The following is a 25,431-nucleotide window of genomic DNA, read 5'->3' as shown; positions in this document are numbered from 1 at the left end:
TTTGGAAAACGTTTTTTTATAAAAGTATGTTACCAAGTAGTGATTTTTGCGATTGCTATTAATGAAGAAAAAAAGTATTTTAAGATTAATGAAAAGACAACGGGGAACCATTGAAGAGCTTTTAAGTAGATTCTTCATGACATTTTTTTTTCTTAAATTCCATATATATGTGTTAGCATACGGTATTTGTCTTTCTCTTTCTGACTTACTTCACTCTGTATGACAGACTCTAGGTCCATCCACCTCTTTACAGGTAGCTCAATTTCGTTTTGTTTTATGGCTGAGTAATATTCCATTGTGTATATGTGCCACATCTTTATCCATTCATCCGATGATGGGCACTTAGGTTGTCATGATGAGCTTTGTATCTCAGGATAATCACTCTGAAGCCATGCCTGCCCTTGATGGCCATCTAAAATAGGACAGTGAGAGTCAGGATGGAGAGAAATGGATGGACTCCAAAGGTATTTAGGAGTTATAATTACCAGAGCCTGGTGAGCTGGCTTGTGCTGTGGAAGGACATTGGTGTCATTCCCCAAGACTGGGGACAGAGGAAGAGGTACGGGCTTGACGATGAGTGTTGTTTGGGATGCGCTCCATTTGACATGTCTCTGGAACACCTAAGGGGAAGCATCAGGGGAGTTGGTCGTGTGGCTCTGAGGGGCAGCACCTGGAGGGGGAAAGCGGGTAGGAGTCTCCAGCACACGCAGGGAGACTAAAACCCTGGGGACAGACGTGGAGAGAGAAGAGGAATAATCCTAACAGAACCTTAAGGGACACCAGCGTATAAAGGACATGAACCGGAGAAGGCGTCTCTGAGGGACGCTCAGACCAGACGGCTTGAAAGACCAAGAAAGTGTGATTCCACAGAAGCCAGAGAGAGGTGTCGGGAGGGGCACGGTAGGGCCCAGTGCAGCCAGGGGTCATGGCGGGCGGACAGCGGAGGAGGTACCACTGATCAAGCAGAGGGTGTTAGAAGTAACCTGGAAGAAAAAGAAAAAGCAATTTAATGGTTAGGATACCAGACTGGGAGCTTCGAGAAGGCACAGACATTGTCTTAGTTCTCTTTTTAGCTTCATGGCTTCGGGTACTACCAGGTACTTGAGTAGACACACAATAATTCCATTGATTTTTACCTTAACTGATGCACCTGAAACAATCTGGTCTCCTCTGCGTCTCAACTCCATGATAGCCTGTCCCCAGTGTAAATTGCTCACGTTAAATGTACAAGTATTTCCTTAAGGTCTGTGGCAGAACTTCCCGAACACTGTGTCACGGTCACAGATGGCCTGATGAGGTGTTGATCCCCTCAGCCTTTGGGGCAGCTGGGAAGGGCCTGAAGCTGCCAGGCTGATTGCATGGAGCTTTCTCTGTCCTGTGCGTCACACAAATACATCTTTCTGTGTGTGCCATGATGTGGAAAATACTGGACAGCCATGGTCTATAGCAGGGTTAGTAGTTCCTGTATAGGTGCCACCTCGCCTCCTCCGTGCCCAAGGCAGGTATCACTAAGCAGTCATGTCACTGTTTCCTGATGAACCCATACCCTCCCCCAGAATCTTCCCGACATGGTCCGCAGGCAGCCACAGACAGTGCCGTGGAGGCGGCCCCGCCTGCTTTACAGTTCAAAACGTAGCACTCTGATAAAGGGTTCCAGATCACCAAAGATGGAGAATAAAGGATGCATTTTTTTCCCCCAGTGACTGACCTTTTTAAAAATAAGATGAGGATGCTTTTGGAAAGAATTTTAATTGTCCTAAACCATCACATTCATTGTGCCTGCTCTGTAATCATTCTTTGCTGGGGATTCAGCTCAGGCTGCACTGAGCTGAGAGCTGTGCCGGCCACCTGGGGAGTTTCATGCAAATCTTACCCCCAATGCAGCTCTCCAGGGTGCTATAGGCTAGCTGGGAAGACAAGAAATACCACTGTAAGATACAATGCAAATATTGGATAGTAATAATAGCTAATGTGTATGTAATAAGGTTTTAGAAGTTTTCAAGCTCTGTTTAAAATGCTTTACATATATTAACTCATTTATTTCTCATATCCTTATGAGGTGAACATAGTTATTATTCCCATAATACAGATGAGAAAACTGAGGTTCAGAGAAGTTTTAAAAAAAAAAACTGAAGCCTAAGTTCACATAATAAGTGGCAGAGCTGGGATTTGAACCCAGGTATTTTGGCACTGGAGACTGCTCTCGGTCACTCAGCATCCTCTGTTTTTCGTTCCTCTGTTATTTTCCTTAGCGTTGCTTTGGCCCTTGAAGTAGGAATAAACCCATTCTCAGTCCCCTGTCTTTGAACAGGCTGAAAAAAATGCCTGGTTCTCCTCTCCATTGTTGAAATCATCCTCATCCTCTAAAACTCCGCTAAGCCCCCATCCTCTTTGTAGTTCTACCCCCGAGCTTTGGCCGTGCCCTTTAACTGATGCCTCGTGGCTTCCTTCCTGGTTACAGACCATCTTGCCTGCTTCTGGCTTTTCCCTTTCTGGATGTCATGCCTTCCCCGAGGAGATCAGGAGCTCCATGGGAGCAAGGACCAGAACGTGCACCTTGCTCCTCTCTCCCTTGGGAGCTGCAAGTGCCCCCAGAGGACCCTGGGGGGCTCTTCTGACCAGGCTTCTCAGTATAGACACTGCCTGACCTGATCGTCCCTTCAGAAACCCACCAAGGCCTTTAGAGGTGGAGTTCTACTCCATGTGACTTCCACTTGATGAACCGTTAACAAACGTTTACTGCTCTCAGTTGGAAAATTAGTTGTTTATTAATTTTCACAAGACATTTTACTTCATTTGAAGATCTCCTTACAACTAATAACATAAAATGGCTGTTCAAAATGCAAGCTGTTTCCTTCTTCCTCTTTTGAATATGTGGTTATTGCTTTTGAAGAAGACAAAGTGAAGGAAGCGTTTCCTGTTTGCAGAGGCTCAGGCTGAACCTACAGAAAGAGCAGATTAGTGTCAAAACATCCCAGAACCTAGAGCTCCTGTAACTTTCTGCTTTTTAAGCACTTTTTTACTATCACAGCTTGAGGTTTAGTTTTGTTTTGTTTTGCCTACTCTTTCACTCTCCCTTTGAAGAATAAAATGTTACAGAATCAGCCAAAGTTTCATTCCTCTTCCCAGCGTTCCATAGCAGTTGTGTCGTGTCTGATGCTTTTGTATGGTATCCACTGCCAGTGCGTGTTTGTATCTTCGCCACCTGTGAGTATATATCAAGGCTTCTCAGCCTGGACACTGTGGGCATTTTGGTCCAGGCCATCCTTTGTCGCGGGGTCTGTCCTGTGCCTTATAGGTTGTTTAGCAGCATCCCTGGCCTCTACTCGCTGAATACCAACAGCACCACCATCATGTCCCCAACCTCCCACCCCCAACCCAAGACAACCAAAAATGCCTCCAGACATTGCCAAATATCCCCTGGGAAGCAGAATCACCACTAATTGCTGTATGTATATGTAAACTATCCGTAAAATAGTTTAAATAGTATACTATTCTAAATATATTTTAATTTATGTAAATGGTATTGTATATCCATATTCTTATACAACTTTCTTTGTTCATTGTATTTTTGAGATTTATCCATTAGATCTAGTTCATTTATTCTAGCTGCACATATATAATAGAACCACTTAATAATTTATTTCCCTCTTTAGGGACAGTTGAATTTTTTACATTTGCTTACTTAATATTATAATCAGTGCTTCACAGAATATCCTCATAAATGCCCCATTAGGCACTCATAGCTCCCTGGAGATGAAATTCCTAGATCAGAACATCCTCAGTTTTACTAGATCTTGACACATTGTCCTCTAAAGTGTTTGTGCCCATTTAAACTCTCATCAACAATATATGGAGTTGCTATTTCCTTCACATCATCCGTATCCTTGGTATTGTTAGACGTTTTATTTTTGCCAGTCTTACAGGTATGAAATGACTTATTGCTGTTTTAATTTGCATTTCCTAATGCTAGTGGGGTTGAACATCTTTTCTTATGTTTATTGACTCAGGGTTTCCTCTTCTGTAAATTGTTTATTCATATACGTACGCTTTTCTCTTGTATTATTTATTTTTTCTCATTGATTCTTTACATATTCTGGATACTGTTTTGTCAGTTATATGTTACAAACATTTTCTCTTAATCTGTACTTTGCCTTCTAGCTTTATTTTTTTTAATCATACAAAAGTTCTTGTTTGTAGTAATTGTTAGCAATCCTTTTTTATGATTGATCCTTTATATTTTTGTTTTAGAAATCCTTTCCTATCCCAGCAACATAAAGAATGCCTCTTATTTCTTCTAAAATTTTTAACAGTTTAGCTTTCCAGATTTAAATTTTTAATCTATGGGGTTTATTTTATTTTATTTTATTTTTATATTTAGTCATCTTGGCTGGTTTAATCACATTGTTGTTGTTGTTTATTTTTTGGCTGCACGACGCGGCGTGTGGGATCTTAGTTCCCTGACCAGGGATCGAACCCGCACCCCCTGCATTGGAAGAAAGGAGTCGTAGCCACTGGACTGCTGGGGAAGTCCCTGTGGGGTTTATTATAAAATAAATTTGTTTTTGTATACGATATGAAGTAAAGGTCAAATTTTATCTCTTTTTTTAAATTAATTTATTTGTTTGGCCATGCCGCACAGCATGTGGGATCCTAGTTCCCCAATCAGGGATCGAACCCATGCCCCCTGCATTGGAAGTACAGAGTCCCAACCACTGGACCACCAGGGAGGTCCTCTCTTTTTCCATCTCTATAACCATTTGTCCTAGTACTGTTCATTAAGTGGTGTGTCTTTTTCCTGCTGACTTACAATGTTTCCTCCATCATATACCAAGTGCCCATGTTTACTTTTGATTTGTTGACTGTCTCTCCTGTTTCTTTGACCTGTTTACCTATCATGTGCTAATACCGTCCTACTTTCATTCTTGTAGTCTAACAGTAAGTCCTAATAACTAGTAGAAAAAAAAACCCTCCCTTATACTTCTTGAAAATATTCAGGTCTAGTCTTGACCCTTGAGGTTGTCTCGTTCAACCAAAGCGCTCACACACACACATGCACGCGCGTGTGTGTGAATTTTGAATATATACCCATTAGGAATAGGTTTAGCTCCATATGACAGAAAACAAAATCACAGAAACCTAAACAAGGCAGAAGTTTGTCTCGTTTAAAAGAAGTCAGAGGTTGATAGCCCCGAGCTGGTGGGGCCCCTGCATGAAGTTGCACCCCGAGGCTCCTTTTCTCTGGCTCTTGCCCTGTCCTCAGCCCGCCTGGGCTCCAGGAAGGAGGAGGAAACAATGAGGAAGGGTGCATCCCTCCCTTTAAGATCTCTTCTGGAACGGGGTGGGGGAAGGATGGATTGGGAGTTTGAGATTAGCGGATGCAAACTAATTTTATAAGATGGATAAACAACAAGGTCCTACTGTAGAGCACAGGGAACTATATTCAATATCCTGTAATAAACCATAATGGAAAAGAATATGAAAAAGAATATATATATGTGTAACTGAATCACTTTACAGCAGAAATTAACACAACATTGTAGATAATTTTTTTTTAATTTAACTCATTTAAAAGAAATAAAAAGAGATCTCTTCTGGAGGTCCCAGGTGCCCTTTTTGCTTGCATACCAATAGCAGAACTGAGGCCTCGTAGGGGAAGCTGAGAAATGTACTAACTGTGCGTCACTCCCCCCAAAAAAAGTCCTATTTTTAAAGGAAAGGGAATGTGGATATTGAAAGTCAACCAGCAGTCTCTGCTACAGCCTGGAATTGGCAGAGTGTGAAAAGATGACAGTATTGAGTCTTCCAGGCAGGAATGTGCTGTCTTTCCACTTATTTAGGTCTTCTGATATCCTTCAATCAAGTTTACCATTTTTCATAGAGATCTTGCTAAGTTTTTGTTAGATTTAATTCCTAAGTACCTAATGGTTTTTATTTCTCTTTGTAAATAGGAATTTTTTGCACTTATATTTTCTCAGTGATCACAGGCAAGGAATGTTACTGTTTTTTTTTTATTTTGTACTCATTGGTTCTCATTTTCTAGGTAGACAGTCATCATGTGTGATGACAGTTTCTCCCTTTCCATCCTTCTGCATTTTCTTTCACAAGTGGTTGGTTTCATCGTCATTATGCCATGACTCATGTTGAATGCAAGTGGTGATAATAGGCATTCTTGTCTCTTCATCAAGTTTTATTAAATTATTTTTATATCTGTTGAATGTGAGCATTTGGTTTTCCTCCTTTAATCTGTTAATGTGTGGATTACATTACTATATTTTCTAAGATTCCTGAGATAAATCCTAATATAGTACATCATAATGGATAAGATGATGATCTTTTTTGAACATTGTTGGATTGAGTTTGCTTATCTTATATTTAGGATTATTGCATCTGTCCATAAATGAAAAATAGATTGTTTTATAATTCTTCTTTCTCATAATAGCCTTCTCTGACTTTTGGAAACAGCGTTATATGGCCTCAAAAAATTAGGTGGGGAGCTCTTCTTCTTTTCTGTTCTCTAGAACAACTTGTGTAAGATGGCAGGCCCTCAGAATTTTCATAGACTTCACCTGTAGATTTTTGGTGGGTAGATTTTTAAGTATTATTTCAATTACATTAATGGCTAAACATCTAATCAGGTTTTCTATTTCTTTTTGTAACTTTCTATTGAAGTATAACATACAGAAAAGTTAGCATTATATAAAAGTAATCATACAAATGTACTTTTTGGTGTTTATTTTATTTAACATTTTATTTGAGAGATTTAGCCATATTGTTGCATATAATTGTAGTTTGTTCATTTGAACTGCTATATAATACTACATCATGTGAATATACTATAATGTATCCATTCTACTTAATGGGCATTTGGGTAGTTTCCAGTCTTTGAGGTTTACAAGCAACACTGCTGAGAACGTTCTGGTCCCTGCCCTTGGTGAGCATGTGTTTGCATTTATGTTGTCCAGGAATGGAATTTGCTGAGGCATCCACGTATGTGCAGCTTTAGTCGACGTTCCTGAACAATTTTTAAAACTGATTACCAAGGCTTCCCTGGTGGCGCAGTGGTTGGGAGTCCACCTGCCGATGCAGGGGACAGGGGTTCATGCCCCGGTCCGGGAGGATCCCACGTGCCGCGGAGCGCCTGGGTCCGTGAGCCATGGCCGCTGAGCCTGTGCGTCTGGAGCCTGTGCTCCGCAACGGGAGAGGCCACAACGGTGAGAGGCCCGCGTACAGGAAAAAAAACAAAACAAAACAAAAAACTGATTACCAATTTCTATTCCTTCTTGAGTTTTGGCAAGTTATATTTTTCTAGAAAATTGTCTATTTCATCAAAGTTGTTAGCACAAATAAAGTATTCTTATTTAATATCTGTCATTATGTTCCTTGTGTTATTCGTAATATAATTTGTGCTTCTTTCTATGTCATTTCACTAAGCATCAGGTTTATTCATTTTATTTGACTTTTTCAACAGTCAGCATTGGGTTTTCATTGATTCCTTCTATTGTGTCTCTGTTTCCCACTTTATTAACATTTGCTCTGTACTTCATTCTTACCAATTTCTTTAGACCATTGTTACCTTCTCTAACTTCTTAAATTGTATTTAACTGTTTAATTTTCAGTCTTCATTTTCTTTAAGCTCAATATTTTAAAACTACATCAACTACTTAATTATATCCCACAAGCTTTGATTGGTAGTAGTCTCAATTTTATTCACTTTTAGATATCTTCTAACTTCCATTATGATTTTTCATTTTTGATCTCAAATGTGTGCATTTTTGTTTGTTTTATATTATAATTTTGATATTTATTTTTAGTTGCATTGTAGTCAGAGAATATAGTCTGTATAATATTTATGTTTTGGTATTTGCAGATATTTTATATAGGACTTAGTGCACTGTCACTTTTTTAATAAATAATTTACTTATAACAGAAAAGAATGTATATTCTCTAAAAATTGAGTGCAGGCTATATATGTCCATCTAGACAAACTTGTTATTTATGTTCTATATTGTTATTAATTGTCTGTCTGCTTGATCTATCAGTATATGCTAAAAATTAAATATATGTCTAGATGCTTCCACTTCACTTGTAATTTTGTTAAATTTTACTTTCTGTATTTTGATGCTGTAATGTTATATATAAATAATATCAATGTATTTTAGTGGTTTTATCCCTAATAATGCCTCTTTTGCCCTTGAGGTCTGTTTATTTGACATGAGTATAGCAACATCAGTTTGCTTTAATATTTCTTTTTCCATCTCTTTACATCAACTTGTCTATGTCTTTATATTTTCAGTTTGTCTATTGTTGGGTTGGGGGGAATGGGAGAGATTTCAAAACTGACAGTCTCAGCCTTTCAGCTTGTGAGTTTGTCAGTGTATATTTAGTGTGATCATTAATATATTTGAATTTTTTTCTACCAGTATCTCTCCAGAACAGTTTTGCATAATATCTCTATTTTTAGTTTCCCTATTTTTTAAAAAAACTATCTTTTTTTTATAGTGTCCTATTCTTTTTTTTTAACTCCTTCTGTATCTCAGTCATCTTAAAACTTCTAATTTTATAGTTTTTCTCAGAATGTTGTAAATTTGAGTCCTTGGGGATCTAATCCTCCTGTTTATTGTACACACTGACTCCTGCTCATGATGGGTGTTTTCCTCATGGGTTTTGTAGTTTGGGGTCCGAGTCTTCCCCCACTGGAGCTGTATCTGTGAATCCCATCTAATTCATCTAATTCCAGGATGAGAGAGTGTCTCTCCAGAATAACTTTAGATTTGCCTCTGCTTGGCTCCTTAGGTGTATCCATCTCCAATCCCAGAACGAATTTTATGTACTTTTCGATGGGTTCTTAGAGCAGATATGTGGTGTAACTTGAACCCCAAATTTCCCTGCAGTTCTCACCTCTCAGGCAGACCGAGATTTCTGCTCCCTCCCTCAGGAAAATCTGCTCTTTGGTTGGTTTTTTTCTCATCCTCTCTCACTAGGGGTGCTGCCATTTGAGGTTGTGCCTTTAAGGAGGTAATGAGCTTAAAGTCACTGCCTCTTTCAGACCCAAGGCCTCCTCTCCTGAACCCAAATAGGTGATAAAACCCAAGTAGCGGGCTTCCCTGGTGGCGCAGTGGTTGAGAGTCCGCCTGCCGATTCAGGGGACGCGGGTTCGTGCCCCGGTCCGGGAGGATCCCGCATGCCACGGAGCGGCTGGGCTCATGAGCCATGGCCGCTGGGCCTGCGTGTCTGGAGCTTGTGCTCCGCAACGGGGGAGGCCACAACAGTGAGAGGCCCGCGTACCGCAAAAAAAAAAAAAACCCAAGTAGCTCTGGACTAGCAGGATGTGCTCCCCCTCGCACCATATCCTCTCTTCTTTACTGCCCTGGTTTTCCAGAGCTTGTTTCTGGCACCTTGGGGCCTCCATCTTCCCTTTATGTTCAGCTATGCATATGAAATATTTTTAAATTTTATCTAGCATGTTTAGGTATTATAATTTTCCTGTATTATAATAGGAAAAATTTTAGGTTTTCTTAGTCTCTAAATCTTCCAGAACTAGAAGACGTCCAGAAACAGATTTAAGTTGATAAATTTAAAAGGTGGCATATAGGTAAAAAAGTCAAGTTTTTAAAAGCATCGTGCAGTGCTTTTAAAAAGCGGTGCATGTGGTGGAGGAGACTGCCTGTCTAGCCACATAGTGGCTTTTTTTCATTGATGACATAGAAAAGGCAAGAAATGACATCGCCACCAATGTGAAGTTATCCATAAAGCCACACAGAGGACAGGTGTGAACCTCTTGTCCCTGTGTGTAAGGTTTACCATCACATTCCCGAGCCTGTCCCCCAACCTGGGTTTTATCTCCACCTGCAGTCTCTCTCCGTGGACCTTGCTCAGAATTTACTCAAATTTTTAAAAAGAACAAGAACAGGGAGAAGAGGAGCTGGAGGAGAAAGGGGGAGAAGCACCATCTTAAAGAGCTGCTGAAGGAAGCTCCAGGTTTCTGGTTGCCAGCCCTGAATTAGCCTCCACTCGCATCTTCCCAAGTCCAGCGGAGTTGGGACAGTGTCGGTGGGGACACCACGGGGCTGAGGTTAGGAGTGACTGCATGTGTCTTCCACTGCCTTCTGGAGTCAAGTTGCACAAATCCCTTTGGCAGTACCTGCTACCTTCTTTGCTCTCTGTGCACCTACTGCAGGCTGCCGATTTTAGCCTGTTGATTCAGCTTGCACTCAGCAGGTCCGTCGGACATTTTATTTCCAGTCTGCAGCTGTGACTGCATTGCAAGAGAAAGCTCTTTAGTGCGTTACCATGTTTCTGCTCCTCCCCTGTCTGATCGCTGTGCATTGATCTCTTTTTAGGGAGGAATGATCAACTGGAACCGTCTTTTCCCTCCTCTACGTCAGCGACGAAACGTAAACTATCAGGATGGTCGGCAGTCTGAGCAACAAGCGTCCCCTCCTCTAGAGGTTTCGGAGGAGCAGGTAATCAGTAACACCTGGTACTTACCCTAAACCCATGCGTCACACTCCAAGCAGTTTTGGTGAACGAGACTGGAAAGAAATCAAGCATATAAGTACCAAGATTTTGGTATCAGGTAAACCAGTGATAGATACTTGGGCCCTTTATTGGCTACTGTGGTTCTTATGAGTTTGAGGAAGGCATAATTTGAAAAAAAAATGCATTGTGATCGCTTATTTTTAAATCTGTGATATTTCATGTTTACTGAAGTTGGGTCACTACGCAGGCTGGGAGAGAAGGAGGCAGAAGGACAGGGAGCTTCTCTGTTTGTATGGTTTTCACTTAGGAACCAAGTTAATGTTTTACATACTGAAAAAGCAAATCAGCAATGGGGACAATCATAAAGCTAAAAAGAAACTGAAATAAATGTTCCAGCTGTATCTTAAGTGAATAATATAATCAAAAGGGAGAGGGAAAATTAATTTCAGTAACTTTTGAACATAATACGCCCTCTCAGAAAAAAGAAAAGAACTGCAAACCTCAAACTCTTCATGGGTTTATCTTTCATGGTGGTATGAGTACAGCAATTCTGAAATTATATTGTATGTATTGTAGATTAGAGGAAACGAGGAAATAGGATGATCTAAAGGGACAGGATGTATGCAGCTTAATCTCAGGTGGCTCAGGAAAAATAAATGGGAGTGTGTGTGTGTGTGTGTGTGTGTGTGTGTGTGTGTAGACAGAAAGCAACTGTGGCAAAGTAATAATTGGTGAATGTGGATGAAGAGTAATTGGGTTCTTTGTGCTCTTCTTGAAATTTTTCTAGAAGTTTGTAATTATTTCACACTGGAAAGTTTCTGAAAACCTAAGCTAGTAGGTTGAGAGCACTTCAGTAACAACCCTTTTAAATTTCATACTGCAAATGTTGCTTTCTTCTCATAAAAGCAAATCAAGGTCAGTGTTTCATAGCGAGTCACCCCACGCACTTTCCCCATCCCCTGTTCCCAGAGCCAACAAAAGCCAGTCCGACCCAAGGCACTCGGTCTCTGTGGCAAAGCTGTATGTATCCTGACTTTTTCTGGAACTCAGGAGGGGCTTCTGGGCAGGGCCCCCACTGGCACCTCTGGGTTAGGCCACCACAAGTGAGAGAAACCAATGGAATATGCCTGACGAGCTGACCCAACCCCTCACCCTTAACTTCTCAGCTCAGACTCATCCTTTGAGCAGCTCGTTAGGGTTGAGAGATGGATTAAGGAGCCTATAGTTCTCTTCCACCTCCATTAGTGAATTTCCAAAAAACTGTTAGCCCCACGATTAGAAAATAAAGCCGAGTAACTCAGCATTTGTAAGGCATTTATAATAACAGATTAAAAAATAAACTAATACTCTCAAATTCAGGTGAAAAGAAAGTTCTGTTATATTACTGTTTCCTTGATAGAACCCAGGTCACATCCCTCACAACAGAGCAGCCGTTGATGATAGAAAGTATTTAAAGGTGAAATAGTTCTTAGTTTTGACACTTGTGGGAAAAAAACTGTCAAAAAATGATAACAAGGTGAATGTGTGTAACTGAAGTCTTTAGGGTTGTTTTTTTTTTTAATGAATCATTCTCCTTGATCCTCCCAGAATGACGAGAGCGAGGTTAACACGATGTCGGTATCAGTTCTAAATATCATTTACTTCTTCTTGGCTCTGTTATGAAAAGATGTAAATACGTGAGAGGTTGTTTTTAACATGCTTCCTTATTCATTGACTTTTCTAGATCTTGTCTTTTCTATTTCTTGATTATCCCGAAATGGCCTTACAGACTGCCCCGCATTAAGACACGGAGGTCCCCCTCAACATTATCTCTGTAGACCCTCAGTAGTTTTTGTGGTAGGTGCTCAAGAGACTGTAAAAGAGAAGAAGGATGTTGTTCTTAGCTCAAGACATTTACAGTAACGTTTACAAGTGTATAGTTACATATAATCTCTTGGTTAGTTGGAGGCTAGACACTGTCTAAAATATTATTTGGGGCTTCCCTGGTGGCACAGTGGTTGGGAATCCGCCTGCCAATGCAGGGGACACGGGTTCGCGCCCTGGTCCGGGAGGATCCCACGTACCATAGAGCAGCTGGGCCCATCCGCCACAACTGCTGAGGCTGCGCTCTGGAGCCCATACTCCACGGTGGGAGGGGCCCCCCCAGGGAGAGGCCCCGTGCACCACGACAAGGGGTGACCCCCGCTCATGGCAACTGGAGAAAGCCCACGCGCGGCGACGAGGACCCAATGCGGGCAAAAATACTTAAATAAATAAATGTATTTTTTTTTTAATTATTTGTTAGTAACATTAAGATAGTTTGAATTAACAAAACCTTTTTATGCTTAATTTTTCAATTAGATGTGCTGTACTTTATTTAAACATCAGTCATGTGATTTAAATGCATTTAAGAAACTTAGTAATTTTCTAAACCAAGGAAAAGAGAAATGATTATTTGAGTTTTTTCTGATGTGAGCAAATACTTCAGGAATTTTAGTGAGAGTTATTAAAGATAGGAAATGTAGTCCATCTATTTTGAAAACAAAGAATATTATAAGAAAGAATGTGCATCCCCCATTAAGTCTAGTAAGAATCTAACATACGGCCATAGAAATGTTTGCCACCTTTTCTACTATTGCTATTAAGTTTCTGGATTTTTGTTTCTTCACGATCCACTCCTACTATTTTTCAACAAGCACCTTTGCCAGTTCATCACCCCTTGCAGATGCCACCCCAAACCCTACTAGTATCTTAAAAATAAGTGTATGCATTACTGCGTTTCTGTCTCTTTTTATCTTTTTCTTCTTAACCAAGGATTTTCATATTACACCCATACGCAAAATTAACAAATAATGAAATTTTGTCATATTGGCCTCATTTTTTTTTGTTTTAAATCAAAAGGGAAAAAAGCTTCCCAAGTTTGTCTCTCTTAAGCCCTCCCCAAGCTTAGAAGGTGTCCCTTCGGTTTATGCTTAATGGGACGCACAGGTGAAATCGGACCAGGAAGTTAAACAGGACTAACTGAGCCAATGCTGGCACTTAACGAAAGGAGGACAGACATGGACTTCACAAATGTTGGCTTCCTCACTTCCAGACACGTCTTTCCTTCCTTGTAGTCAGCCAGCAGTTATCAGCTGTCCACTCTGCCCAGTCTAACTACTGGGCTAGGTTCTTGAACTACGGAGATAGGTAAGGCAAGCAATTCCTGCCTGCACGTGATGCAGAGCCCAGTGTGGAGCCTGGCTCAGGGGCAGCTCTTGCCAACTGTAAGCAAATCTTCCGATGCTGCTGAAGGATTGCCAGTGTGGGAGGGTGGGGGGCAGTGCTCTTTGTAAAGATGTGGCCTGGTGAAAAGCACATCAGATCTGGGGAAGCACAGGTGGGTGAGGCTGGAGCAGAGAGTGACTGCTGGGGCAGGGGCCTCATGCGGGGAAGAAGTGGAGAGGCTTCCCAGTGGTCCTCAGCGGAGCATGGACCTCTGCTTCCGTGCTGTAGGCATTAAGGAACAATACAGGATTTTAAACAGGGAATCCCAGTGTTGGATTTCCCTGGAGGATGGACTCAATGTAAAAGAAGGGGCATGTTATGCTCATAACCACGTATGCAATGTCTTCCATCCCTGCCCAGGGAACATGTTACAGTGCAGGTGCTTATGAGACTCTTGCCCACTCGAGATATGGTACCACTTTGTACGTTTATAATACGTGAGACCCGTCGTGTGGATTCCATTCATGTCCTCTGAAATATCCGTCGGCCCAAGAGAGATGGCACACAGACCCTCGCAGTCATAGCGGATAAGTAGTGAAATGTATTCAGTATGAGAGAATCTGAATCTCGGTGAGTCTCTCTCCTCATCTCTGGAGTCCTCACCACTGCCTCTGAGAAACCTGTCTAAACTCCAAAATGCTCACCTTATGAAAACTTAGTGCTTCTGCTCTGAGTATCTGGACCACAGTGAGTTGGGTGTTGGTACAGAGACGCCCATGTCATCTGGTTCCCTGGCGGACGGTGAGCTCCATGAAGGCCAGTAGCATCTCTTCCGCGTTTCCCTCCTGACACAGAGCCTGACACACAGCAGGTGCCCCAGTGGCGGTTAGAGCAGGGCTGAACGTGAAGGTGTGGTTGGAGGGCTTCTTTTTCAAAAGAACAATTTTTTTCACTTAAAAATGTGTTAGAGGGTGGTCCTTCATCAGACCTTTCCACCTCTAATCTCTAGTGCTAGTGTTAGAACATGTTATCCAGTAGAATGAAATATTGAGTGGCAGTCAAATAAACCAACTTTCGGGGGTGCCTAATTCTGCTGAGTCCTGAAAGATGCAAGCAAACGAGCCCCCCCAGCCTGTAGCCAGGGCCTTCTCAGGACTAAACCCTGAAGCAAGCAGGAAAGTACAAAGATGAGGGGCCGCTGAGCCACCTGCAGCCAGGCGGGAGCGTAAGATAAGCAGGTCCAGTCCACTCAGCCAACCGTGGGATCACAGGGGTTCAGCAGTTCCAAGGAGGAGAGAGGGGGTCAGCTGATAGGGAATGAGGGTGGCACTGACCCACAGGGCTCTGGCATTGAGCTTGCCCTGACTGGTGACAAATGACAGCTATAATGAGGGCAGGGAAGGGCAAGCCTACCTCCCAGGGCCTCTCTGGGGTCACTCCTCCCGGCAGGGTGCGCACATGGCCTGGGAAGCGGCCAGCCACCATGGGCAGCCCACAGGGGCCTGGTCGGGACTACCTTTCAGGTGGGCGTTGTTTTCTGCAAGAGTCAGAATTGGGGAAGTAAGAACCCCAAAAACGATTTGTTTCTGACACCCTTAGCTAAAGGGAAGTTAAAGAAAACCACAGTCTTCTTTGAACAAAACAAGCAAAGGAGTGTTTCAAACTGAGAGGAATTGCTATAAATCTCATTGGAATGAATGTCCTACTTCACTTGTGTCAAAGAGTAGCAGAGTGTTAAAGTGGGGTTTTATTCATTTTCTTGAGTAAGAATTACCTTGAGGTAGTAGGGGCACAAGTTCCAACCACGGAGGACCACGACGGTGATTCTCGGTGTCCACCACGGGGGCTGCAGCTGTCTGCTGCGGCCCTTACCGTCCTGGCCGTGCGCTGCTGAGCCCCCGAGGAAGGGCAGCAGTGGGAGGGAGGCACAGCCCCCTGCCTGGCTGCGGCCGCCCCAGCCAGCGCTGTCCTCTGCAGAATGACGGGGCAGCAAGGACACACCGTCGGAACCCCTCTCTCTGTCCTTCTTCTGGTTTTCTGACTGTTATCCTCATACCCACGCCTGAGCGTGCCATTTCATTTTCTGTAGATGTTTACAGTTTTGGACACTAAAGGAAACTTACAGATGCCCTTTCTTCCTGTGCTTGTTCAGTTTTTAAATAGCGTTAACACTGTTTCTACTTTGTGAGCTTTCTCATCTGGTCAAAGTACCGGGTCCCCAGCAGTGAAAATCCTCTGATCACACTCGTCTTCTCACCCCTGAAGAAATGCAAAAGGTTCCAAAGCCAGCTTTAGGCAAAGGGCTGTGATGGCCACTCAGCCACTGCCTGCACAGGACAGCAAACATCCTTTTCAGCGGAGACCTGAGAAAAACCCAGCTCAGCTGCCAAAGCCAGTGACGGCACGTGTGGTTGTGTTTCTGAAGAGAGAATGAACCCGGAGGAAGCCTTGTGTGCAGAGAACGCGTTTCTCCTCACACCAGACATCAGCCCCTCGGGTGTGGCCCGGCCAGAGCTTTTCCCTCGGGGCCGCAGTGCCACGGCTGCTCTGCTCTGTGTGTGCAGCAACCTGTGCTCAGAATCTCCTGGATTTCGGACCAGACTCAGGAGTCGGTAGAGAGAGAACTCCAGTACAGTTGGAAGCTGTGGCCGGCAGCCCCGCCCGGTACCAGCGCCGGGGCAAGGCTCACACAGCATCAGCTCCAGGCTATGAATCGTGAATTGCCATACAGGTGGATTTGCTCCTCTCGGCTGGGTGCAAAGGAGCAGCCAGGCGTTAGCTATGCTTGAAGTACTAGAGGTGACAGAGGTGACAGCGAGTGTAGCATTTGCCACACTGTTCACCGTCACTGAGAGCGGCCACATCGTTGGCCCGTGGCATCATGTCCGTGGGTGACAGAGACAAGGCAGGCAGAGCTGCCCACCCCCTCACTGGCCACGTTCACTCCACTAAAGATAATGGTCCTTAACCGGAAGTGACTGGAATAAACATCGTAAAAGGTCATTTCCGTCCAGGAGTGTATGCAATAGCCTGGCCACAGTACCCAGACCAGTGAGGTGGTCTCTCCCTGTTGATGCACATCCAGCGGGTCCCCGAGTGCCACTCAGCGTGAAATGACCCCAAGGAAAGGCAAGAGTGTGGATTCTGATCATTGAACGGCAAAACTCATGCGTCACGTGTGGCAGAAGCCTGAAATAGATGATCGAGGAGACACTTGTGAGAGGTAAAGAGCCTTGTGGTCTGAAGGCACCAAACTGATCCTGTTGACACAGGATGCCACCAAGACATGTGCACTTCTTGCCGCGTTGGGAGAGAGGGTAGTGACATTGCGACAGATAATAATACGAAGTTTGAAACTGGTTAAAATTCAAGAAACCTGTTGATGAGCCGTTGGATGGAAAGGGGAGGGCTGGTGAGTGCTGGGCCCTGCCCTTGCCCTCGAATGCTTGGCATTTTAACTTGAGTGACGTGAGTTGTCGAGCTTAGCAAGTGTGCTAATCAGATGTGGGGATGATAGAGTTTGAGGGAGCTAGCACAGGAAACAACAGAATTTAAGCTGACAGTAGTTTTGGTTGGCTAGAAAACGATCAGAGGAAGTTCGACAGAGATGCTCCCAGTCCCTGGAAGAACAGATACAAACGTACTCGGAGGCCCAGCTTGAGCGCATTTCACTCAGGGTTTATAGCAGGCCTGCTAACTCACCACCCCAGGATGCTGTAGCTACACACTCGGGACATGTGTACACGCACACACGTGCACGCACACCCACTGTGCCAAGGGCTGGGGTGGCACCGTCTAGCCGCCCTCTGCCCTGGGCAGACCACGCCAGCGGTACCATATTCTGTAACAGCACAAATGGACGAGCGCTGGAAGGGGAGGGGCAGGCTGGAAAGTGCTGGATTCTGAAACACAGGGATGAACGAAGGCAGCCAGGGCCCTTACAGTATGGTGGTAAGGAGAAACTGTCGGCCCTAAGTCACAGCTGGGAGGAGCACAGGACAGCGGTCAGTGGGACCACGAGACCCCTACTCTGGGTTTCTCCTCGGCTGGGAAACGTGGGAAAGGGCCACAGGCCGCGAGATCAGTGGATAAAGACGAGTTAACCAGGCCAAGGGCAAAGGGGAGAGCCTCCCAGCAGAGGACACACCGGCAGCAAAGGTGGGAGACACGGAGCCACACAGCCTGGGACGGACCGGGAGCTGCATGCCTGCAGAGGTGGGGAGGCCACTCGAGCGCCTCGTGCAGAGAAGGGAATGGGGCTGTTTCCTGTGGCTTCAAAAGACAAATTAGGGCCTTTCAAGTCCCACGGGCGGTAACTAGTTAAACTCAGATTCGGCTCCCTTGAGGAAGAGCTTTGCATCCCGGCCAGTGCGTGAAGAAGTGTTCCTGAGACTCCCGAAAGGGCCACTTTTTCCCAGAGCGGGAGATGGAAGCAGGGATCCCTGCCGTTCTGCCCACGCCAGCAGTCAGTCGGTCCATTACCCCCGGAAGCTGAGCTGGAAGTCGGCGGTCTCCTCCCCCAGACCGGCCCTTAGGAGGCGTGTGTGGAGGTGGAGAACTGGAATGAGGTTCCTTGGAGGGAGGACCCTCGCTGTGTGCTTTTTTTTAATCCTAGTCTCAACGATCCACTGATGAGGGATCAGAGCGTCAGTTTCAAAAAACACCAGCTAGAACCCCAGCTTCTGAAAAGTGGGCCGAGTCTCCTCCCAACCGGTTAGCCTCTCCCTAAGGCCCCCTGAGGGACGAGGAGTCTGGGGTCTCAGTCACCCCTGCAGCCACCCGCTTGACCCACCTGCCCTCGCTCTCCCGCGCACACCCCCCTCAGCTGGGGGGAAGGAGAGGCAGCGGGGCTCTGACCACTGGGGAGCCCCAGGGCATCGCGTTCTACCGGAAGGAAGGTTAGAAGTGGTGACTAAGTCCCCAGCCCCTTGTCAACTCACACCTCCTGGAAATCTCAACATTTGTAAGAGTATCACTTTTCACTATATATTATTGCAAATGTAGTATATTTCAAAATAAGTAAAAACAAAAAACACCACCACCTGCGGCTAGTCCAGGGTCATAAATGTTTTTATAATACATTTTAAAGTGGGAAAACAGGTTACGAATAAACTGTAGTAACACTGCCTGTTTTGACCTTGGAGACTGCCTGTACGTAAAAGTACAGGAAACCTCTACGTTCACAGACTCGGGATTTGTGGTCTTAAAGATGAAGGCCTCGACCTCCCTGCCCTCGGTGGCTTCAGCTGCCTCCTCCACGCTGTTCTGCCCGGGCTTCGTCCCCTCTGCGCAGCTGCTGCCCGCAGGCCGGCGGGGACTCCGGGGACGCTGCACCTGCCGTGAGACGCCGGGGGTGGGGTTGGGGGCGGGCTCCCCAAGGCCGTGCTCTGCCTGAGCCAACAGGAACGCAAAGGCGCGTGCACCCTCGGAGCCCGCCAGCCTCAGGACGCCTGCAGCTTGGATACGCTCTTCCTCGGGAGTCAACTTCGACCCTGAAGGAGTGTGGCTGGTGCAGACCTGCTTCCCAGGCCCCGCGCCACAGCTCGGCCACCCTCTGCTCATCCTGGCAGGTCACTGACCCTCAGAAGCCCCCTTCCTCGTCTCTAAAGTGAGGACTCAGTGAGGAAATGCGTATTTATCGGCTGTGTATAGTGAGCACCGTGAAAGGTGAGCCGGTTGTAATTTTATAAGCATCAGATTCCACACTAAAATGAAACCGGTTGTGTTGTTGTTGCTCTTTAATCTGTCCTACAGAACGCACACGAGGAACATTTGGGGCTGGTGGGTCAGTGGCAGTGTCGTCAGCCTCATCAGGCTTTTCTGGTTTTGTTTCTGTTTTCAGGTTGCCCGGCTCATGGAGATGGGATTTTCCAGAGGTGACGCTTTGGAAGCCCTGAGAGCTTCAAATAATGACCTTAACGTGGCCACCAACTTCCTGCTGCAGCACTGACGGTTCCAGCGGACAGCGCAGGGGCCGGCGGGCTGCTGACCACAGCAGTGCCGTCCCGCTACCGGCTCAGCCCCAGGACCGGGCACTCTCTGGCGAGATGTCCTCCCTGTCCTCCTGAGCAAAGGGTGGTCCCCGCTGCTCCCTCCCTTAATTCCAAGATCATTACCATTAAGTATCCAAGATAAGTTTGCCACGAAGGAAGCATGTATTTTCTATCTTTATTTTTTTATGGAGTATTTTCCTTGGTTTGGAGAATTCATCTCCCATTCCTAATGTGTTTAAAATGCATTAAAATTACAGATTTCTGCAAGCAGTTGAACAGCACTCCAGATGGGAAATTACTGCTCTTGTCATATTCTTTTTACTATAATGCATCTTCCTACATCATATCTGATCATACGCGCCGGAAAGGGGACTGGTACTCAGAAAGGACCTGTCAAATTTTCTTTATGGACTTTTTTCATTGCTTTTTTTTTCCCCCTCAAATTTGCTTTCAAACCCGGGTGGCAGTTCAGGGTCCCCACTCCCTAGGGATGAGCAGTTCATATCTGCCACATGCAGAGTTGGCCAGACCCAGCCAATGAAGGAGAGACGGGGAACTGAACCCTCTTCCACCTGTTCCAGCCCGCTCCAGTCTAGGGGATTTTTCCCAACTACTCCCTGCTTCCATTAAAAAATAAGAATCAGGTACCAATTCGAGGTTCTGGAATACTCCATGAAACTTAACTGGAGTTAATTTTGCTTAGAATATGCACAGTTAGCCACTCAGGCTAGGAGTAAAAATGGGACAAAGAGAAGAGTGGGCTCACTGGAGCAGTACGGGGCGTCCTAGCTGCAGGGCCAGCCCCTCTGGAGGCAGGTTCCGCCTGGCCCTGGGGTGATCGGATATCAGCCTGAGGCAGGGTAGACTGACCCCACCGTGGGGAGGAGGGTGTGGCCGGAGCAGATGAGCCTGAAAAGATCTAAAGCAAGATTTAAGGAAACTTGCAACTATTGTGTTCTGCAAAGCCAGCAGAAGGGTTGCAAACTGATGCAAATTTAGACATGCGTGGTACTTACAATAAAGTTTTTAATGTGTTTTACTTTTTGGTGTTTCTTTATTAGACTTACCTAAATAAAACTTTGTTCTAGTCTGTACTATTCTTTACGATCCAAACAAAAAAAAATGTTTTTTTTATCAGACTGCTCATCTTTCTTCAGAAGATTTGGGTGCTTTCTTTGAAGCGAGAGGAGTCCTTTGATTCCTTTAAGTAGGACTGGCCCTGTGAGGCCCCATTCTGAGGCTTGTTGGGGCCGTCAGGCTGCTCAGAATAGGGCTGAGGTGAGTTTCTGGGAGCCTAGCTGGTCCCAAGCACAGGCCCTGACTTGATCTGAGTGTCCCCATCTCAGGTGTAAGTACAGTTGACAGTGATGGGACGTCCTTGACCACGGTCACTGGCAGGGGCATGACTAGAGGGCCAAAGAGTGCGGATTTGTGTATGACCTCTGCAGCAAATCTAAACCCACCCTCTGGGCTTCCAGTGCAAAAAAGAGCGACCGTATCCAGAAATACACCATCTCCTGAGTTCCTTCTCACCTCCAGAGAGTGCCTAGTGAAGCGAAATCAAACCAGAGGCAAAATTCTCACTCGAGACTTTTCACTGCTTCTCTCTCAGAGGATGGGGAGCAGAGAGAGCCCGCTGTTGGGATCACAGGGTGAGGTGCAAAGAGGATTCACCACCCCAAGTTCTTGTTTGTTTTCTTGTCAGGATTCCCTCCTAAATGAGAGAGCCTTGTCCAGCTGAAAAGAGCCTCGGTGACCCTCGACTTCAGTCCTTTACTAGAAATCGAGGTCCGTACAGGTGGCGTGACCATTGGACATGCACCGACGGTGGCAGAGCCAGGACCCCTCAGGTTTGTCCTGGCTTCTTTCAATCTCTTCCAGTTCCCTGCGGCTGCCAAGGTCTCACCTTCCCAGCGGTGACCCGTTATTTTAAATCCTTTTCCTGCAGCTTCCAGGCCGTTGTCCCCCTTCGTCTGTCACCACCCTCTAGGGCGTCCCTGACCCCACCCACACCCTGCACACCCGCCACGTCTGACTTCACTCTCGGACCAGTTGCCGCAGTTCCCACCCTGACCTGCTCCTGCTTCCTGCACATTTGACACAAACGGCACCCACCGCCGGCGTGTGAGTTCCTGAGAACACCCACACCTCTTGTCAAGACACCCGGAAGTCTTTCAGGCTGATGGGACCCCTAAAGGACCCCATTTGCGTTCATGCATGGGGACGCGTGCCATAGGGGTGCATCAGCGAGCCACTCGGTTTGGTTTCCTAAGAAAAGATCATTTAGGCTTTTGATTTTGTGCAAAAGTTATCAGATTGGGCCTGATGTGCAAGTGAGCAGATTCCAGATTGTAAAATAGGAAAGAAGAAATTGTCCACAGTGAGCCACCCCTCCCCTTCCCAGATAAAGGAAACCCTGCCTTCGAAGTCCTGATTCATAAACCTAGACTGAGTTCGGATTCAAAAGGTAAACATTTTAGGGAACTTGAGCACCTGTGCTCCAGTCCCTCAGGCCTTGCCCAGGGCTGCTCCTGGAATCGGGTCACCCCTCCCACAGTTAGCATCTGTCCCTCTGGCTGCTCTAGAGCTGGGCTCTGATAACCTGCTGGGAAATTCCAGCCCCACATGCAACCTGCAGGGGCAGTGGGAGGAAAGAAGGAAAGTTTCATGTGTTCCACCTCCAGACTTTCCCCTGGGGACTGTCCTGGCTGCCTGCCTCCTGCCCCACTCACCCCAGCTCTGACCATGTCGGGGCCACTGTGCGAGGCCAGGATTCCTCCTATGGGGCCAGAATTGTCTTTCCAAACCACTAAATGTCCCCAAAGCCAGGTCCACCCAGCTCTCCCCAACTACCCGGGGTTCCTGGGAAACCGCAGCTGCTCTCCTAACACTGTCAACATTCAAGGTAAGGATGTTGACCCCCCAGACTTCTCAGGAGCCTTGGTGGTGATGCAGTGTCTCCCCGTGAGATTAAATTGGCATTAAGGTCAAGTCTCCTTTTCAAAAGTGGCCCGGTAGACTGGCCTTGATGGCTAAACAGCGGACTGGACTTGATGTCTTTCGGGGTCTTTAACCGGAGGCCCTGGGTTCCTGTGGTGCCGCCTCACAGCCTTTGTAAACCCCTTATTCTGAATTTAGCACTTGAGTTCAGTAGGAAGATTGTGGCTGTCAGGTAATCCCTGTGACGCTTCCCCCTCACTTCCAGGCCAAAGGTAAAGGGGAGGAGTTATCAGAAGGCCGCAGGGAACCCAGGGGCGAAGGCCTGTGTTGTGGTGGGAAACGGGGTCCCAACTCCATGCTCCTCGGCCTCTCTGGTCCCCCTGCCCCTGCGGAGATGCACTGGGCCCCCTGGGTGGGCAGTGGGGGACCCGAGCCCAAGTGTCTGACTTTTCCGTCCTACAAGATTTCCATTTCATTTCTTCACAGGGGACCGTGGTCAGTTTTGCTCTTTTGCTATTCTAAGAGCTGTGTGTGCGGAGTTTTTATTGTAAGATTATGCAGTGACGTTCCACAGAAGTACTGTGTTGTGTCTGAACATTGCTCAGCCTAGTACTCTCTGTGCAAATTTTGTAAAACCCTTATTTCGGTAGCCTGTACCTGACCCCAGCCTTTCCTGTGCATCAAGCCGCCAGGGTCAGAGGTCCTTTCAAAACCCCCCAGTGGGCATGCAGGGTCAGGGCTCCCTCCTCAGCAGGCTGGGTCCTGTCCAGTTTAAATCTACACAGACATATATATGACACCTAAATCAAGTGTCCATAAATCAACACCTGCTGGTGCCTTAAGGACCTGTTTAAAGAGGCAAAGCTCACTTGTTTTGTTCAAGCAAAACAGTCAAGCAAATAATTGGAAAAGCCAGCCCCTCAGCAGAGTGGACAGAGACAGCCCCGGTGTCAGCAGAACAAGTAAAGCCCAACACCCACTCCCAGCCTGTCTTATTTCTGAGTGTTTCTATGAGGGGCCATTTTAAACATCTATGAAATTTCTAAATTTGGAGCTCAAAACCACTCCAAATTTGAGGATACTGTTGCTTTGGGCAGAGGAGGGAAGGAAGTGGATATATGGGAAGAGGGCATGGGGCATACAGGGTGCCTCTTTCACTCTTGTTTTTAATATTTTACATAGATGCTGTACGTAGTATAGGGGTTCAGAATGAGCTATAATGAGGATTATTTTGAGCTAAAGGCAGTTGAGATCCTGTGGGTTCAAGGGAAACTACTGCCCTTCCCCTTACTACCTAGAAGAGTTGAAACTGGGGATTTTTCCCAGGAAAGAATTATTACCAGAGACAAATTTCACCAAAGTGGCCCCATCTGTGTGTCAGGACAAACATCTAATTGCCCAACATCTGCTCTTCCTCTTGTCCTGTGAGTGACCCTCCCATCCTCAGAAGCCCCGACCCCGTTCCTCAGCTCAGGATGGCGTCTAGACCTCATTTTACCTTTCTGTCTCTGACCCTCTTGTGTATGTGGGCTTCCTGTACATAAGAAAAACTAAATTGTATTTTCTCTGTCTAATGTCAATTTAATTCTTAGACCAGCCTGAAGAACCTAGAAGGTTAGAGGAAACCTAACCAACAGTACTCTTCTGTATTACAAAATATTCAACAAAAAGTTGAAACTCTCCAAAGAAATCTCGCATCCCCCCTTAAGAGCTTGCAGACTTCTTCCAGAGGTTCAGACCAAGAGGGCCTAGTGCATCCCCTACATTGGGAGGGCCCCAGGGCCCAGGCTGGCAGAATGTGGCTGCAGCCCCAGGGCATTAGAATGGGGGTGGTGGGGGGAAGACAGCATCCTTGGGGAACTTCTCCTACTGTGCCACTCATTTCACAGTGAGGACACTTCCAGCCGAGCTCCTGGTAGAGATTTGGGGAGGGCACAGCATGTCCTCAGGACTTTCCATGGATTCAGACACTTTCCGGGAGATTCCTTACATGGTCCAAACCTTATCCCACCTGTCCAAAGCTGGTGGATATCCTCAGAGTGCCAGACCCAGGCCTCCCCTGGACTGTGACATCTGGTGGGGCTTGTGGCTTGGGTGGGAATTAATCCATTTCGGTCCCATCTATGCTCCCAGCCTAACCATGTTGGGGTCCAGTTGAAACAGGAGGGAAGGGGGCAAGGCACAACCTTTAAAAGAATGACATAGCCATAGGACATGACAAAAACTGGTTAGAACCAACTAGGTCCAAGATGGCGGAATACGACTTCCAGTAACCTTGAGCCTGACTATACGCTCATTGTAATACATTAGCTGCTAAATGGCACACCCACCAGCGCCCTGACAGTTATGAGGCCAACCATAAAAGGCCAAAAGGTGGGCGGTGGCCCAATACCTGGAAATCTCTGCCCCTTCCCTGAAATAAGTGGAAGAATCCTCCCACCCATTAGCCGGTGAAATTACCCAGCCCATAAAAACTAACCACGCCATGTTTCGGGTCTCTCTCGCCTTCTGAGATGGGCCACTCTGTCTGTGGAGTGTGTTTCTCTCTGAATAAATCCACTTCTTACCTATCACTTTGTCTCCCACTGAATTCTTTGTACGAAGCAAGACATCAAGAACCTCAAATTCACTGGGAACACAAAAGCGCCTCGGGTGCAGGACAAAGACCTGCTGGGACTGAGGACTGAGGAAGGGGCTGTCCCGGGGCCTGGGGCCAGCACCCCACAGAGCAGGATGCCGCGTTCCAGAACCAGCTGCAGCGCTCCAGGGGACCCTCCCAGAACCTGAGCTGAGTGATGCTCCTGCTGAACCTGGCAGGTAACCAGCGATT

At 46.0% G+C, this 25,431-nt stretch overlaps 1 protein-coding gene across 3 annotated transcripts in view; it reads left to right on the top strand.

Annotated features, from left to right (window-relative positions):
- The window catches only part of UBAC2 (UBA domain containing 2), a 151,269-nt gene extending 130,569 nt beyond the window's left edge, over positions 1 to 20,700 (top strand). For all 3 annotated transcript variants that reach the window (XM_033435189.2, XM_004273637.4, XM_049701192.1), the window contains 2 exons: positions 10,344 to 10,466; positions 19,511 to 20,700. In XM_033435189.2, coding sequence (XP_033291080.1) covers positions 10,344 to 10,466; positions 19,511 to 19,618 — 231 coding nt within the window. In that variant the 3' untranslated portion in view covers positions 19,619 to 20,700. The remainder of the gene's footprint in view (positions 1 to 10,343; positions 10,467 to 19,510) is intronic.
- Positions 20,701 to 25,431: the final 4,731 nt, after the last annotated feature.

The sequence above is a fragment of the Orcinus orca genome, chromosome 18 (assembly GCF_937001465.1).
Source record: "Orcinus orca chromosome 18, mOrcOrc1.1, whole genome shotgun sequence".
Lineage (NCBI taxonomy): Eukaryota > Metazoa > Chordata > Mammalia > Artiodactyla > Delphinidae > Orcinus > Orcinus orca.
This window is presented reverse-complemented; position numbering and strand designations above follow the sequence as displayed.